The 13,477-nt window shown below is 29.1% G+C and overlaps 2 protein-coding genes across 2 annotated transcripts in view; one reads left to right on the top strand and one right to left on the bottom strand.

The window, feature by feature from the left end:
* Window positions 1-3,259: 3,259 nt before the first annotated feature.
* Window positions 3,260-13,477, top strand: part of LOC123264780 (RING finger protein 17) — a 136,282-nt gene continuing 126,064 nt past the window's right edge. Inside the window, exons 1-5 of the mRNA XM_044728250.1 lie at window positions 3,260-3,504; window positions 4,098-4,391; window positions 4,525-4,619; window positions 6,015-6,218; window positions 6,299-6,379. Of these exons, the coding sequence (XP_044584185.1) occupies window positions 3,396-3,504; window positions 4,098-4,391; window positions 4,525-4,619; window positions 6,015-6,218; window positions 6,299-6,379 (783 nt within the window). The 5' untranslated portion in view covers window positions 3,260-3,395. The remainder of the gene's footprint in view (window positions 3,505-4,097; window positions 4,392-4,524; window positions 4,620-6,014; window positions 6,219-6,298; window positions 6,380-13,477) is intronic.
* Window positions 6,413-13,477, bottom strand: part of LOC123264796 — a 34,642-nt gene continuing 27,577 nt past the window's right edge. Inside the window, exons 2-4 of the mRNA XM_044728285.1 lie at window positions 11,049-11,293; window positions 8,611-9,921; window positions 6,413-7,074 (exon numbers count right to left, since the gene is read on the bottom strand). Of these exons, the coding sequence (XP_044584220.1) occupies window positions 6,718-7,074; window positions 8,611-9,921; window positions 11,049-11,293 (1,913 nt within the window). The 3' untranslated portion in view covers window positions 6,413-6,717. The remainder of the gene's footprint in view (window positions 7,075-8,610; window positions 9,922-11,048; window positions 11,294-13,477) is intronic.

Genomic DNA, 13,477 nt, shown 5'->3' with positions numbered 1-13,477 from the left:
AAAATTTATTTCAGTGAATTCATATTTATTCGCTAGGAATTTTTAATACATAAAATAAAATAAAATAAAATAAATATGGGGTAGTTTTTCTGTTGCTATTAATTTTGAAGGATAGAGTAGAGGTATGGCTTTAGTGTACTGAGTGTAATTGTGTAGAATAATGTATTATCTATACATAATCATCAGCGTCGTCCCTTGGAAGATGCTCTTGAAACCACGAGGCAACTTGCCGTCTTGTCACGTAGCCCCTAATCTAGGTCAACAGAATTGAATTTAGAACCAACTCAAGTGAACTACCGTCAACTCAAGGGTATGTATAACATGTACGTGTAAGCACCTCGAAAGGCTGCTTGTGTGAATAATATGTGTACAATAGATCCTTCGTCTGCGCCAGTCTACTGGGAAAAGTAAAGCTTTTATTACCTTGTACAAGTTCAACAGGGTTAAAAATTTTTTAATTTTGAATTAAAAATTGTATTTCGAATTTTTAATTATAATCTTTGGATAATAAAATTAAAAACTAATTTTCACTTTAAATTTTGCGATAGTTAATTTTAAAATTAAGTTTTGGCTCAATTGTTTGGATTAAGAGAATAAAAAAAAATTAATTTTTGGATTAAAAATTATAAAATTAATTTATAGTACAAAAATTGAAACCAAAAAAAAATTAATTTTTACGTTAAAATTTTTGTTTTATAAATTATAAAATTAATTTATGATATAAATTTTGAAATTAAAAATATAAAAATTAATTTTTACTTTAAAATGTTTAGATAATAATTAATATAATCAAATTTTCGATTGGCAAAAATTAAAACCAAAAAAAAAATTATTTTTGAAATTAAAAACAAAAAAAATTAATTTTTACGTTAAAATTTTTGTTTTATAAATTATAAAATTATATTATGACACAAATTTTGAAATTAAAAAATTTTTAATTAATTTTTACTTTAAAATGTTTAGATTATAATTAATATAATCAAATTTTGATTATATTAATTAAATTGGATTAAATAAATACAAAAATTAATTTTTAACTAAAAAATTTCGATCTTTAATACCTCAAAAAATCAAAACTCAATTTTTGGAATTTTCTTTCCATCAACAATTCGAGTAATCTCATCCAGGGATCCAAAGTCCATAAATTAAATTCATCGTTATATAGAACAGAGTAACGATTTGATTTACAGTGATAGAGAAAGATGGGCATGATAAAATACAAGTCCTGCAGACATGTCTTAGCTGCGGGTTCTGGGCTGGCAACTAGTCTCCAGCAGCCGTCATCATCCACATCGGTGTGTGTGGTATGCGGTGGTACGGTCGTTCGACGAGATTGCTCTCTGAAAATCCGTGAAGCGAGGATGGAAACCCGGCAGGAAGTAATAGCCGAGTGATAGAGTCGGGCTTGCAGAATTTTTATGGGGAAATCGATGTCGCTGAGCTCTGAACCGAGAATGAGTGACTATATACCTGAAAAAGACGTAAAAAAGTTTAAAAAGCGCAGGGATTATGACTAAGTATTGTACATCAGAGAAAGAAGGAGAGAAGAAGAAATAGGTGGGATCTTTCAAATAAAATGATAGAAAGTTTGAAATAAAAGCAACTAGCGAGAGATCAAGAGAAATGAGAGAGGGTAGAAAGTAAAACAGACGTAGACGTGTACCGGGATGCTATTGAGTTTGAGAAAATCAACTTTGTCCAACTTTAAGCGAACAAGAGCACTCGGGTCTAGTTCTGCTTCTGATTCTGATTATAGATCTGGTGTCAAGACTTTCTGCGTTCAACATTCTTCAGATCGACTCAGCCAACTCGGAGCTCAACTATTTATTTATTTATTTTTTTTATAAAAATTTTAAATGAATAAAATTTTTCATCAGTGAAATTTGTGATCGTGATAAAAATTAGCTTGTATGATTGGTCAAGTCCTTGGACTTGAAGAAGTTCGGTTCTTATTTTGATTGGCCTTCAGTACATGTCTTATCTATGTCCCACGTGGTGTCGGACAGAGTAGAACTGATTGTGAGTATCAGTGGAGAGGAGGACAGCGTACGGAGGAGAGGATGCCTTTACTTCGACGATAATACTCGCTAGCCTGGCAGTACTTGGTTTTCCCTCAAGCACTTTTATTTCCTGTCTTCTTACCGTTGAAACGGCATTTCGCTGGGACTCATAACGGATTCTCAGCCGCACCTAGACCCGGATGGCACTCGTCGCATAGCTTCATCGCCAATCCCTTTTCGCTAATTTTTTTATTTTACTTATCAGACTTCGCTTTTGTTGCTTTTATCAGATATTATTTTATTAAGAAATTTATTTTGATTTTTTTTTTAAATTATTGTTTATTAATTATGAAGAAAATTTTAAGCCTGACTTCTAATATTATTAATTTATGCACTGTAAAAATTAATATGTCTTTTTTATCATTTTAAAGTTTTTATATTTTTTTTTAAATTATTGTTTATTAATTATGAAGAAAATTTGAAGCCTAAAATTTAATATTATTAATTTATGCGCTGTAAAAATTAATATATCTTTTTTATCATTTTAAAGTTTTTATAATTAATTTAAATATTGTTTATTTAATTTTTTTAAATTAATTTTTTTTAACTTTTTAATAAAATTAATTAATTATCAATTTTTTTTTTAAATTTAAATTTTGTAAAATGTAAGAATTTAAATTTTCTATTTTTTTTATTGTTACTATTTTTTTTTTAACTAATTATTTATTGAATTTTCATTAAAAAAATATTTTATTAATATTTTATGATACTTAAATTATCTGACAGCTGTCAATTCTTTTAAATCTCATAACAAATTAATCATAATAAAAAAAATGCTTCTAAAAATTTCTACTAATAATTTTTTTTTTTAATTTATACATGTAGAATTTTTTTATTACATTTTTTTCATAATAATTTAATTGTTATAAAATTTTTAAAGAATTTCTAATGTTTGTCAACTTCATTCATAATATTTTTTTTTAATTATTCAATATTAGTGATTGTTATTTTTTTAAAAAATTATTAATTCATAAAAAATGAAAATAATTCAGATTAATATAAATAAAATTGAATAAAAATACTTAATTATATAAAAAAAGTATAAAATAAAAATAAACATTTTTTTTAATATTCAAATTTTCCCGCCATTCAAATCATTATTCCCGCCACAAAATGGCGAGCCCGCTGAGCCTATTCAAGAGAACTCACGGGATTGGTCGAGACAAAAAACACTCGAGAGCGAGTTCATCCTTGTCGCGGCACATTGTTCAATGTTTACACCGCCGAACCGATTGCCGTACCGCATTCGTAACTCGGACGTCTTAAATTGTGGATCTTAGTCGCATTCCTCAGTAATTAATTTATAAATTTAATGTGATTAATTACAAATTAATCATGAGTATCAAATCAAGTGACAAAGTAGCAACCAGACATCTTAATTATCCGAAGACTAAAGTAAAACACATAAAATGTTACTTATGTTCGACAAATTTCTTTCTATCAGGTAATGTAAATGTATAAATAAAGCCCTTTGTCTTCTCGCATGCTGTAATCTGATTCTTAGAATTCTCAGCATAGTACAAATATTTTTATTACTTTTCTTTATCGCTTATAAATATTTTTTTACAATGACGTAATATTTTTTGTTGAGATTTAGGTATTTCATTAAATAGTTTCAATTTCTACATGTCAATTTTTTTGACATTATTTATTTGTTATCAAATTCTTAAAATTATTAAATATATGCTGAATTAATTTTCATTAAAATTTTCTTAAAAATTAAATCATAAAAACAATTGAAAATAATTTCAAGTGAAAATTTTTTTAGAATTTTATACCAATAAAATTATTATGAAAAAAATTCTACATGTAAAAATTAAATAAAAAACTATTAGCGAACATTTTTAGAAGTTTTTTTTATTTTAATTAATTTGTTATAAAATTAAAAATTTTTGCTGATTACAATATCATACAAATGTCAAAAATTAAATGCCTCTTATTTAATTGTATCATACAGGAAGTTCTAGACTTTTAAAATTTTTTTTAATCCTGAAATTCCAATTATTGTATTTTCTTTTGTTATGACTAAATATTTAGATCATTCACACATAAAAAAAAGACTGCCGGTACTACTGAACTGCGGACACACGATATGCGACAGTTGTTCTCGATTACAAGTAAAAACATCATGCACTGCCTGTGCTGATGGACCTGATCTCGCTGCTGGTGGTGATAATGATGTCGAGACGCTGTTTCCATTGAATGTCTACGTCCATGGACTGATCTATCTTTATAAAAGCAAACCACATTCAAATGTCCTCCCCATCAAGGACGACACATTTAAGTTTGAAAAGTCTTTAAAGGCACAAATTAATGATGTCGAAGCTTCAGGTATCATTTTGATTCTTAAAAATTTTTCTTACAAATATTTTTATTTTTTATGACTAATTTTTAATTTTTACTTGAAAATTTTTGTCAAATTTTATTGCTTACATAATTAAAAAGGAACTTTTTTTTTTATTAGTCGTTGCAGATTTTTGTAATGAATGCAGTAGTGTTGCTACAGCTCAATGTTTAGGATGTAACAATGCGTACTTTTGTAGTAGTTGCTTCACTCAGGTTTGATTATTATTTTTTTAATTAATAAGGTGAAAGACCCAGTTATTGACACTGGCCTAGTTCATTGACACTTGCAATTTTATTCTAATTAAAAAAATAAAATGTTCTCAAATAATTAATTATCTTAAAAATTATAATTCAAAAATTATATTTACGAATTTATTAGAGTTGATTTAAAGTGTCAATAACTAGGCCAGTGTCAATAACTGGGTCTTTTACCTTACCTTATTTAAATATTTATTATTATTTTAAAGTTTCATTAATTGATACTAATTAAATTTTATAATTCATATTTTCACATTGTTATTTTGATTTATTATTTGAAAGGCTTACATTACTAAACACTTTTTTCATTTTTTCATTATATTAAAAAAATTTTTCATATTTTATATTAATTTATTTTTTAAAATAATAATAACAATAAGTAAATAATTATTTTTTAAAAGGATCTTGATCTAAATTTTCAAATATTAATAGAAAATACAAAGAACTCTAATAACTCTGATTAAAAAAAAGTATTGAGACAAAGAAAAAAGTATTGAAAAGTATTGCTTTTTTAGTCAATCCAATACTTTTCAATACTTTTTTCTTTGTCTCAATACGTTTTTTTATTTAGGAAATAAATCTGTTTTAATAAATACTTTACAGCCCTAGCGGCACAAATTTTTTTTTGTTAATGTTTCCTGTTAGCACAAATGAAACGAAGTTCTCGTAAATCTACGGCCGGAATTTGAAGTAAAGTTTACGCGAACAGTAGAGCAACAGTTGTACTTATAACTGTTGACGTGAAGTTAACGTTAACTTTCTGTAACTTCGCGTTAATTTTGAGCGAACCTTTTGGAAAATTCCGGCAGTAGATTTACGCTAACTTGATGCGTAAATTAAAGTCAAGTTTTGGGAAACTGTTGCAAATGCAGAGGTTGACGCGAAGTTAACTTAACCATTGAACATCAATTTAGTTAATGGTCAACCTGTGCTAACTGAGTTTACTGTTGAATTTAAGTTGACGACTATTAATTTTTTAACTTCTTATTGAGTGAAATTTATCAAAAAATCAACTTTTTTTTGTGACGCTTGGGATGTTACATTTTTTGATAACTTTTTATTTATTAATCATTCAATATAAAATTAAATTAAATATTTTAATATTAACATCAACTAAAATAAATAACATTTATTATAATTAAATTCGCACTTTTACAAATAAAAAAATTTTTCTATTATAATTTATAACAATTGAAAAAAAATATTAAATTTATAATAATAATTATTAATAAGTACCTCTTGTAATTTTGATAAATTATTTTTCATCCATTAACATATCAGTTTAGTATTCAACAAACATAAAATAACTAAGACAAAATATTTAAATCAACTTTATTTTAATTTCATCAGGTACATCAGCATAAAGTAAATAAAAACCATGAAAAAGTGGTAATCAATCCACCAAAAACAAATGCAGAGTCTAGATCCGTAACGTGTTCAATACACCTGACAAATTGTCTCACAGAATGGTGCATCGACTGTAAAAAGCCTTGCTGTGAAAAATGCGTCGCCCAGAGCCACAGCTCTCACAACCTTCAGCTTCTACACACCTTGGTAAGCATTAATTAAATTATGTTGGACAATTAGCTACTTGAACAATTAATGTAATAAAAATACTTGATAAATTTTTTTAGAATCAATCGCTTCAGGAAGAGCTCCAGGACGTTTATGGCAGAGTCCGAGATATGCTGAACAATGTTTACACGTCGCAGTCGGTGAGTCATTTTTTATTAAGATAAATAATCCATGTTTAGCTTTTGTGGATAAATAATTTTATTTAAAAAAATGAAAATACTTAATATCATACACGATAATTACACTCAGTCAAAAAAATAAAAACCCGCCACCGTTTAACAAAATATAAATTAAAAGTAAAAGGTACTGAATAGCGCTGTCGTGGATCCAGCTTTTAATAAATCGTATGACTAGAGATATTAACGAATACTCAATAAATAAAAATACCCGTTTAAATAGAAATTTTAGGACAACTCGAAGAAAAATAAAAATTAATTTAAATGGCAACCGCGCAAGATCCAACTACTTTACATTTTATTTACTCTAGCTCTGGAGCTGATTCTTGCTCTAATTCTGGCTCAGGAGTCTGAGGTTTTTCTTTTTCTTTTTTCTCCATAGCTTTTTTTAGTTTTTTGGCCTTGAGCTTGGCCTCCATTTCCTTGAATTTAAGCTCGAGATAACGGTCAACTTCGGGACCGCTAAAATCCTCCGGGAACTTCGGCATTATAGGTAGAATAAATTTGTAGAGACGTTCGTTTAGGACGTACAGCTGGGTCGTAGATTCACACTTTACATTGAACCACCAGTCACACGTCAGTGCTATTTGACTGAAGATTGTTCCGTTTGGACATAAGAATGATGATTTTCCACCGTTTAAATCACAATAATGCCAAACCTAAAATCATTAATTGTTAATTATTTATTTATAAAATTTTTATTAGATTTTATCTATATTGTTAAGATAATGAGAAAAATATTGTGTCCAGAATAGTCATATGATAAAATCGGTTTTTTTAGTGAAATTTAGTGTCATTGCAAAAGTTTTAACTTGAATTTGTGCCTTTTCAAGGTTTCATATCATTATCACCGATACTCAATTTATGATGATAAATATTTAGGCTGCATTCGAAAATTCTCTATCTACAGATACATAATTAAGAAACGACCTTGTATCTTGTGAACTATTGACATTTTTAAAGATATAAGCTCACCCTAACATTATACTGATCAAAACTTTTCATTTGAGTACCCACATTAATTTTCCATATATTTATATATATTATATATATGTATATATGAAAAATATATCAAAATGCATGTGGGTACTCTAATGAAAGCTCTTGATGAGTGTAACATCGGGATGAGCTTATATCTTTGAAAACGTCAATATTCAACCAAGAGCTTATCCTAAGTTATAAAATAGATGAAAGTCTTGAAGTTAGTCAAAGGTCGAAACTCGCAAAAAACGGGCCACGATTCATTATTGGTTAAGATTTAGGTGCGCGCGTAGCGCGCTATTCAAATTTCTAGTATCTTTAAAAATATCAATAATTAAGAAATGACTTTGTATCTTGTGAACTATTGACATTTTTAAAGATATAAGCTCATTCTGATGTTACACTCATCAAGACCTTTCATTTAAGTACTCACATCAATTTTTCATATATTTTATATATTTATATGTATTATATATATGTATATATGAAAAATATATCAAAAATGGATGTGGATACTCAAATGAAAGCTCTAGATGAGCGTAACATCAGGATGAGCTTACATCTTTTAAAATGTCAATAATTAAGAAATGACCTTGTATCTTGTGAACTATAGACATTGTTAAAAATATAAGCTTATCCCGATGTTACACTCATCAAGACCTTTCATTTGAATACCCACATCAATTTTTCATATATTTATATATATATATATATATATATATATATATGAAAAATATATCAAAAATGCATGTGGGTACTCAAATGAAAACTCTTAATGAGTGTAACATCGGGATGAGCTTATATCTTTAAAAGTGTTAATAGTTAAGAAAGTACAGTGCAATTTAACAAAAGTCATTATTTAATAAAGCAAAATTTTATTTATTTATAGTTCACAAGTTACGGCAGTCACATAGTGACTGCAAGGTTGCTAGTTTATATTAATTATTAATTTTTTTATCTAAAAATTTTATTTTTAAAAAGTTACTTTAAAAAAAATTTATTTTATAATTTTTTTTTAAAGAATTTTCAATAAGCTACTTTGAAAAGATTATTTTATAATTTTTTTCAATGACTCTAAGAGTGCTAATTTATTAAAAGAATTTTTTTAAATCAACTAATTGACTTAGTTACAGTCAAAAATAATATTTAACATTATTTAAACTTCAATTTTTATAATTATCACTCAAAAAAAAAAAAATTTCGACCAAACTTACTTGACATCTAGTCGCAGGATCTCCAAAGAATCCCTTGTACCTCTGATCCTTGCAACTGAAATCCGTGACAGGTATATCCGTATACGTCGGATAGTCAACCCCAGGTTTTCCAGTCGTGACCCCAGCCTTGGGATTCATCACCACTGCAATCCCATCAAGGTAATTTTTCGGCGGAGTCACTGGTGAGTTTATTTCCTGATTGACATCTTCAAGTTCTTCAGTAATCTCGTAAACCTTCTCCTTGTGCTTAAGCTTGTTCTGCACGTAGCTCGGATTGGTATTTTCATCAATATCCTGAATTAGCGGTGTATAATACTCGACAATATTTTTATTCTTCAACTGAACTTCAGCGCTGGGGTAATCCGAGTATTCAGCCGGTTGCGGTTTCGCGTTATTGCGATCATACAAAATATTGGGTTTACCATTGTTTTGCACTGGTGAACCAGAAGCTGGAGCTGGAGTTGCAGTGAACCGCAAGGATTCACCAGCAATAGGAGCTTGAGATTTTGCCTGGTACCGCATTTCAGTAACGACTTTCGGCCGCGAGTACTGAGGTTTATGTGGCTTGTATTCTTCATACACTGCTGGCGAAGGAACAGGAACTAGAACAGGGACCGAAGGTTGAATTGAAAGTTTTTGAACCGACGGATTGTCGCCAATATTGAGCTCCTTCTTGGCCCCGTGCAACAAAGCCAGTATCTCGACCAACGTTTTAATACTAGAGTCAATATTGTCTCTATTTAACATCTCGGGCAATTGATTAGTCAATTGTAAACTTTTAATTAAATTTTCTTCATTTAATTCTCCAGTGTTTCTTGATATGTAAATAGGTCTATTTGTCGGCACTTTAGTGGGAAGTACGTGGGATAATTGGTGCTTCTGTTGGTGTTGAAGCTGATGTTGATGCTGATGCTGATGGTGGTGTTGAGGTACAGGACCCAGTTGATAAGTCGGCTCGACTTTTACGTACCGAATGGGCTCGTAGTCCACAGGATAGTACTCAGAGTTAACTGTGGTTGGTTTAGGTCTTACGTAATCAAATAAATAGGAATCCGGTCGCCGGGTTTGTTTTAGTTGCGATGACTGCGGTAAGACGGGGTTGTACGGGCGCGGGCGTTCTTTATAGTATCGCGTCTCGGCGATCGGGCTCGGGGTCGTGATTTCTACATAAGGTCGTCGATTGTATTCCTGGTAGCTTGGGTCCTCGTAGTTTAACTTTGCGTTGTAACGCACTGGCATGAAGTAATTTGTGTCACCTCCGATGTCTTTTGGGTTGAACTGCACTGATGGGATGAATTTTATTTGGTGGTCCTGAAATTTTTTTTTATATTTAAGTTCTCGTCCATATTTAAAATATTTAAATGACTAAATCTTGGGAATTTGGACAATAAATAAAAATGTTAAATTATAGGAAATTTTAGATGTTAAATTATTGCAATTCCTATAATTTAACATCTTCAATTATTGTCCAAATTCCCAAGATTTAGTCATTTAAATATTTTTTTATTTTTATTTATAGCAAATACAAGGAAAATTTTAATTCGTTTTTTTTTTTTTTTTTTTTTTTTAATTAATTAATTAATTAAGAAACTTCTGTTATGAATTTTCAATTTTATAAATAAAAGAAATTTAATATTTGATTGGTTAAAGTTTTATTAATAAGCGAAAAAATTCTGAACGATAGTACAAATTCAGTATTTTATAAATTGCAAAAAAATTTTGTTTAATTGAAAGTAAAATTTAAATTAAAATTATTTGAAAATTTATTAAATAAAAGAATTTTTGATGAAAATATTCAGTTTTAAAAAATATTTGCTACGTTTTAATTGATTGATTTATTATTTTTTTCAATAAAAAAAAATTACTTTTTTGCATTGATACACTGATAAAAGGATTTATTTGTATTAAAAAATATTTGTTAATAGTTAACAAATCATTTATTAGAGACCACTTTTTAGTATTAAACAAATGATTCTAAGTATTTAAAATAATTTATTTGTATTTAATAAATCTGATATTCATTTATTAAATATTATTATTATATTTTTAAAAACTAAGAAATATTTGTTATGGACTAAAAAGTGGTCTCTAATCAATGATTTGTTAAATATTAACAAATATTTTTAACTATAAGCAAATCCTTCTATAAGTGTATTAAAATAATTAATAAAAAAAAACAACAATGTTTTTTTTTTTCATATAATAATAAAAATTTTTCATTGAAAATTCCACATTATTTTCTGAAAAGATTGAATTTTATAAATTTTTTAATTTATTAATTTTTGCCCCTACTTAAAAAATTCAGACCAACCTTCTAATCCTTAAAAAATTTTTTTTTGTAACAAAAAATTGAAAAATTTTTAATTAAAAAAAAAATAATTTAAATAACTTTTTATTACTAAAACTGTCAATTATTTATAAAAAGCCAACTTTAATACCTTAGCAGGAGTACGTATCGGTTTCCTCGTCGGTTCAGTTCGCTGCCTCGCTGGTTTCCGGAGGACCGGCTCGACAAACTGTCCATTCTGATTAACATAATTATTAGCAACATAATAATTCATATAAGGTATCAGCCTTCTGTATCTCTTAATGGTATTCTTGAACTCCTCAAAATTTATCTCGTCCAGATCATCGTCATCCGCGGTGACATTTAGCGCCTTAACCTTTGTCCCCGCAAAGATACCTTCAAAAAAATAAAAAAAACATCAGTCAAAGCTTAAAACTTTAATATAATAAATTTGTGTACATATTATGAATCATAGTGTAGATACAATAAAAAACGAAACAATAAAAATAATAAAGTTTCGGACTTTTCCGGTCATCCGGCGAAATATAAATTTTCTCGTGCAGTAGAAGAGCTTTCAGGATGACTATAACGCTTTAGGATGTCATGCCGGCGTAAATAAAGGTCTCGGGGTTGGTGAATAGTCGACTAGCTAGAATAAATTACAATGAAAGCTCATATTCATCTACTATCTATGTGCGTTTCATTGTATAGGAGGAGGTTTGAGTGATACCCTACTCTCTACTATTATATAATATACTCTGAAAAAAGATTGGTGTGTATTTAAAACACTTATACACATAAATCGAGTCAGAAAATTTTCATTTTCATTTTCAGTCCTGTCTCCACTCAGATGACATGAAACACACGTCCGACAGCTCTCGTCAAACTAAACTCAGATTCAAACCGGGTCTTTTTACCTAAAAATACATGTATAGCAGCAGCACTATCTATTACTTGGGCGGTGTAGATATAGAGTCACCATGAATTTTTATAAACCTATTATGTGGCTTGATGTAACAAAGCCCGAGTACGTGAGTCGGCGGTCTGTGTCTGGTCCCTCAGTTTCAGCCTCAGTTTCATCCTCCATCCATCCATCCACTGTTTTATTTTATTTTATTTTAATCTTCATTTTCATTTTTTAGTAACATCAAAAGGATGATGCGTTTACAAAGCTGTTCGTTTAACGTTTTATAATCTATATTTTCGTTTATCTTTTTAGTGTTTATGTGTGTCCGGGCCGGGGAAAATGCCGAGCAAAGCGAGCAGGGTGTAGAACTGGGAACCCCCCAATGGAGAATTGAGAGTCGAGAATGTATACCTATAGCTTTGTTGTACAGAAAAAGGATAAAGGAGTAAAGTTGAGTGAAAAACTCAGCGTACCTGGAGCTAAACTCGACAAATGCAATTCGATTCTGGACGAAACGAGTCTAGAAACTCTCTCGCCCACTTTATTAATCCCGTCGGGTGGTCGTCGAGTGTGATTGAAAATTGAACAAATCCAAAAAGCGCGTGCCTTTATAGGTGACAGTATCCATTCTCAATACCAGAAATTCTATAGCCCAAGCTTTAGCTTTTACTTTAAACTTTTTTAGATTTTTTTTGTCGATATAATATAAGTGTAATGCATCGATGTGTACACGGACAATACTTAAAAACTGAGACATCTGTCGGCGACTGATGTAAAAACAGTTATTTATTGACAGAGAGATGCTATATAGTATTGAAGGTCTCAATTAAAACGGAATTGAGTTGTCTGTGGCGATAAAAAACATAAAGGGCAATCCTATCCCGTTGCTGGTCGGCTTTACGGACAGTATTCGTCGATTGAATTTTTTAAAATGCTGTATAATAAACGAATGCGGAAGATGAAAAACGTTTTTTGCCGGAGGATATTGGCCCTTTGTCTAATTTTGTCTCTCTTTGACGCTTTCGATGGGTCCAGTTTGGTTTGCTTTTTTATTTTTTCTTCATTTCAATCTCTCTCTGACTCTGGCTCTGGTTCTCGGGGTCTATTTCTGTCGAATGCTGTCTATTTGCGATAAATTACTCGATAGCAGTAACTCTTTTCTCCACAGCACGATTGGGAATTTTTAGGGGTAATCGCGAGCCAATGAATTACTCTTTCGCGAGGCAATATTCTATGCCACGGTCCTCGTGTATCTATATTGCTTTTTTGTTATGTTTGCTGTGAGATTAATAAATTTATCTGCTGTGACTAGACTCTAACCGTGTTACTTGATCACTGTTTATTTTATATTTTATTATATGTAATTTCATATCATTAGTTATGTGTTATATTTTATGTGTTTATATAAATAAGATTATTTTATCAATGTATTATGTTAGCTGGCAGTTGTATTTATATTTCGGTAATTTAATATTTTTTCATCAGTTTTTATTGCATTGCTTATTTTCAATAAGAATTAATTCTAAATTTTTATTTATCGCTTTTTTTTCTAGTTTAATTTATTTAAGAAGTAACATTTTTTTTATTTAACAAAATAAATTTATCAGTTACAAAATTTTTAAGTTGAACTTGAACAATTTTTTCAAATGTTTGAATTAATTGTTGAAAAAAAA

This window comes from Cotesia glomerata, linkage group LG5, assembly GCF_020080835.1.
Source record: "Cotesia glomerata isolate CgM1 linkage group LG5, MPM_Cglom_v2.3, whole genome shotgun sequence".
Lineage (NCBI taxonomy): Eukaryota > Metazoa > Arthropoda > Insecta > Hymenoptera > Braconidae > Cotesia > Cotesia glomerata.
The sequence above is the reverse complement of the archived record's forward strand: the minus strand, read 5'-3'. Positions and strand labels throughout refer to the sequence as shown.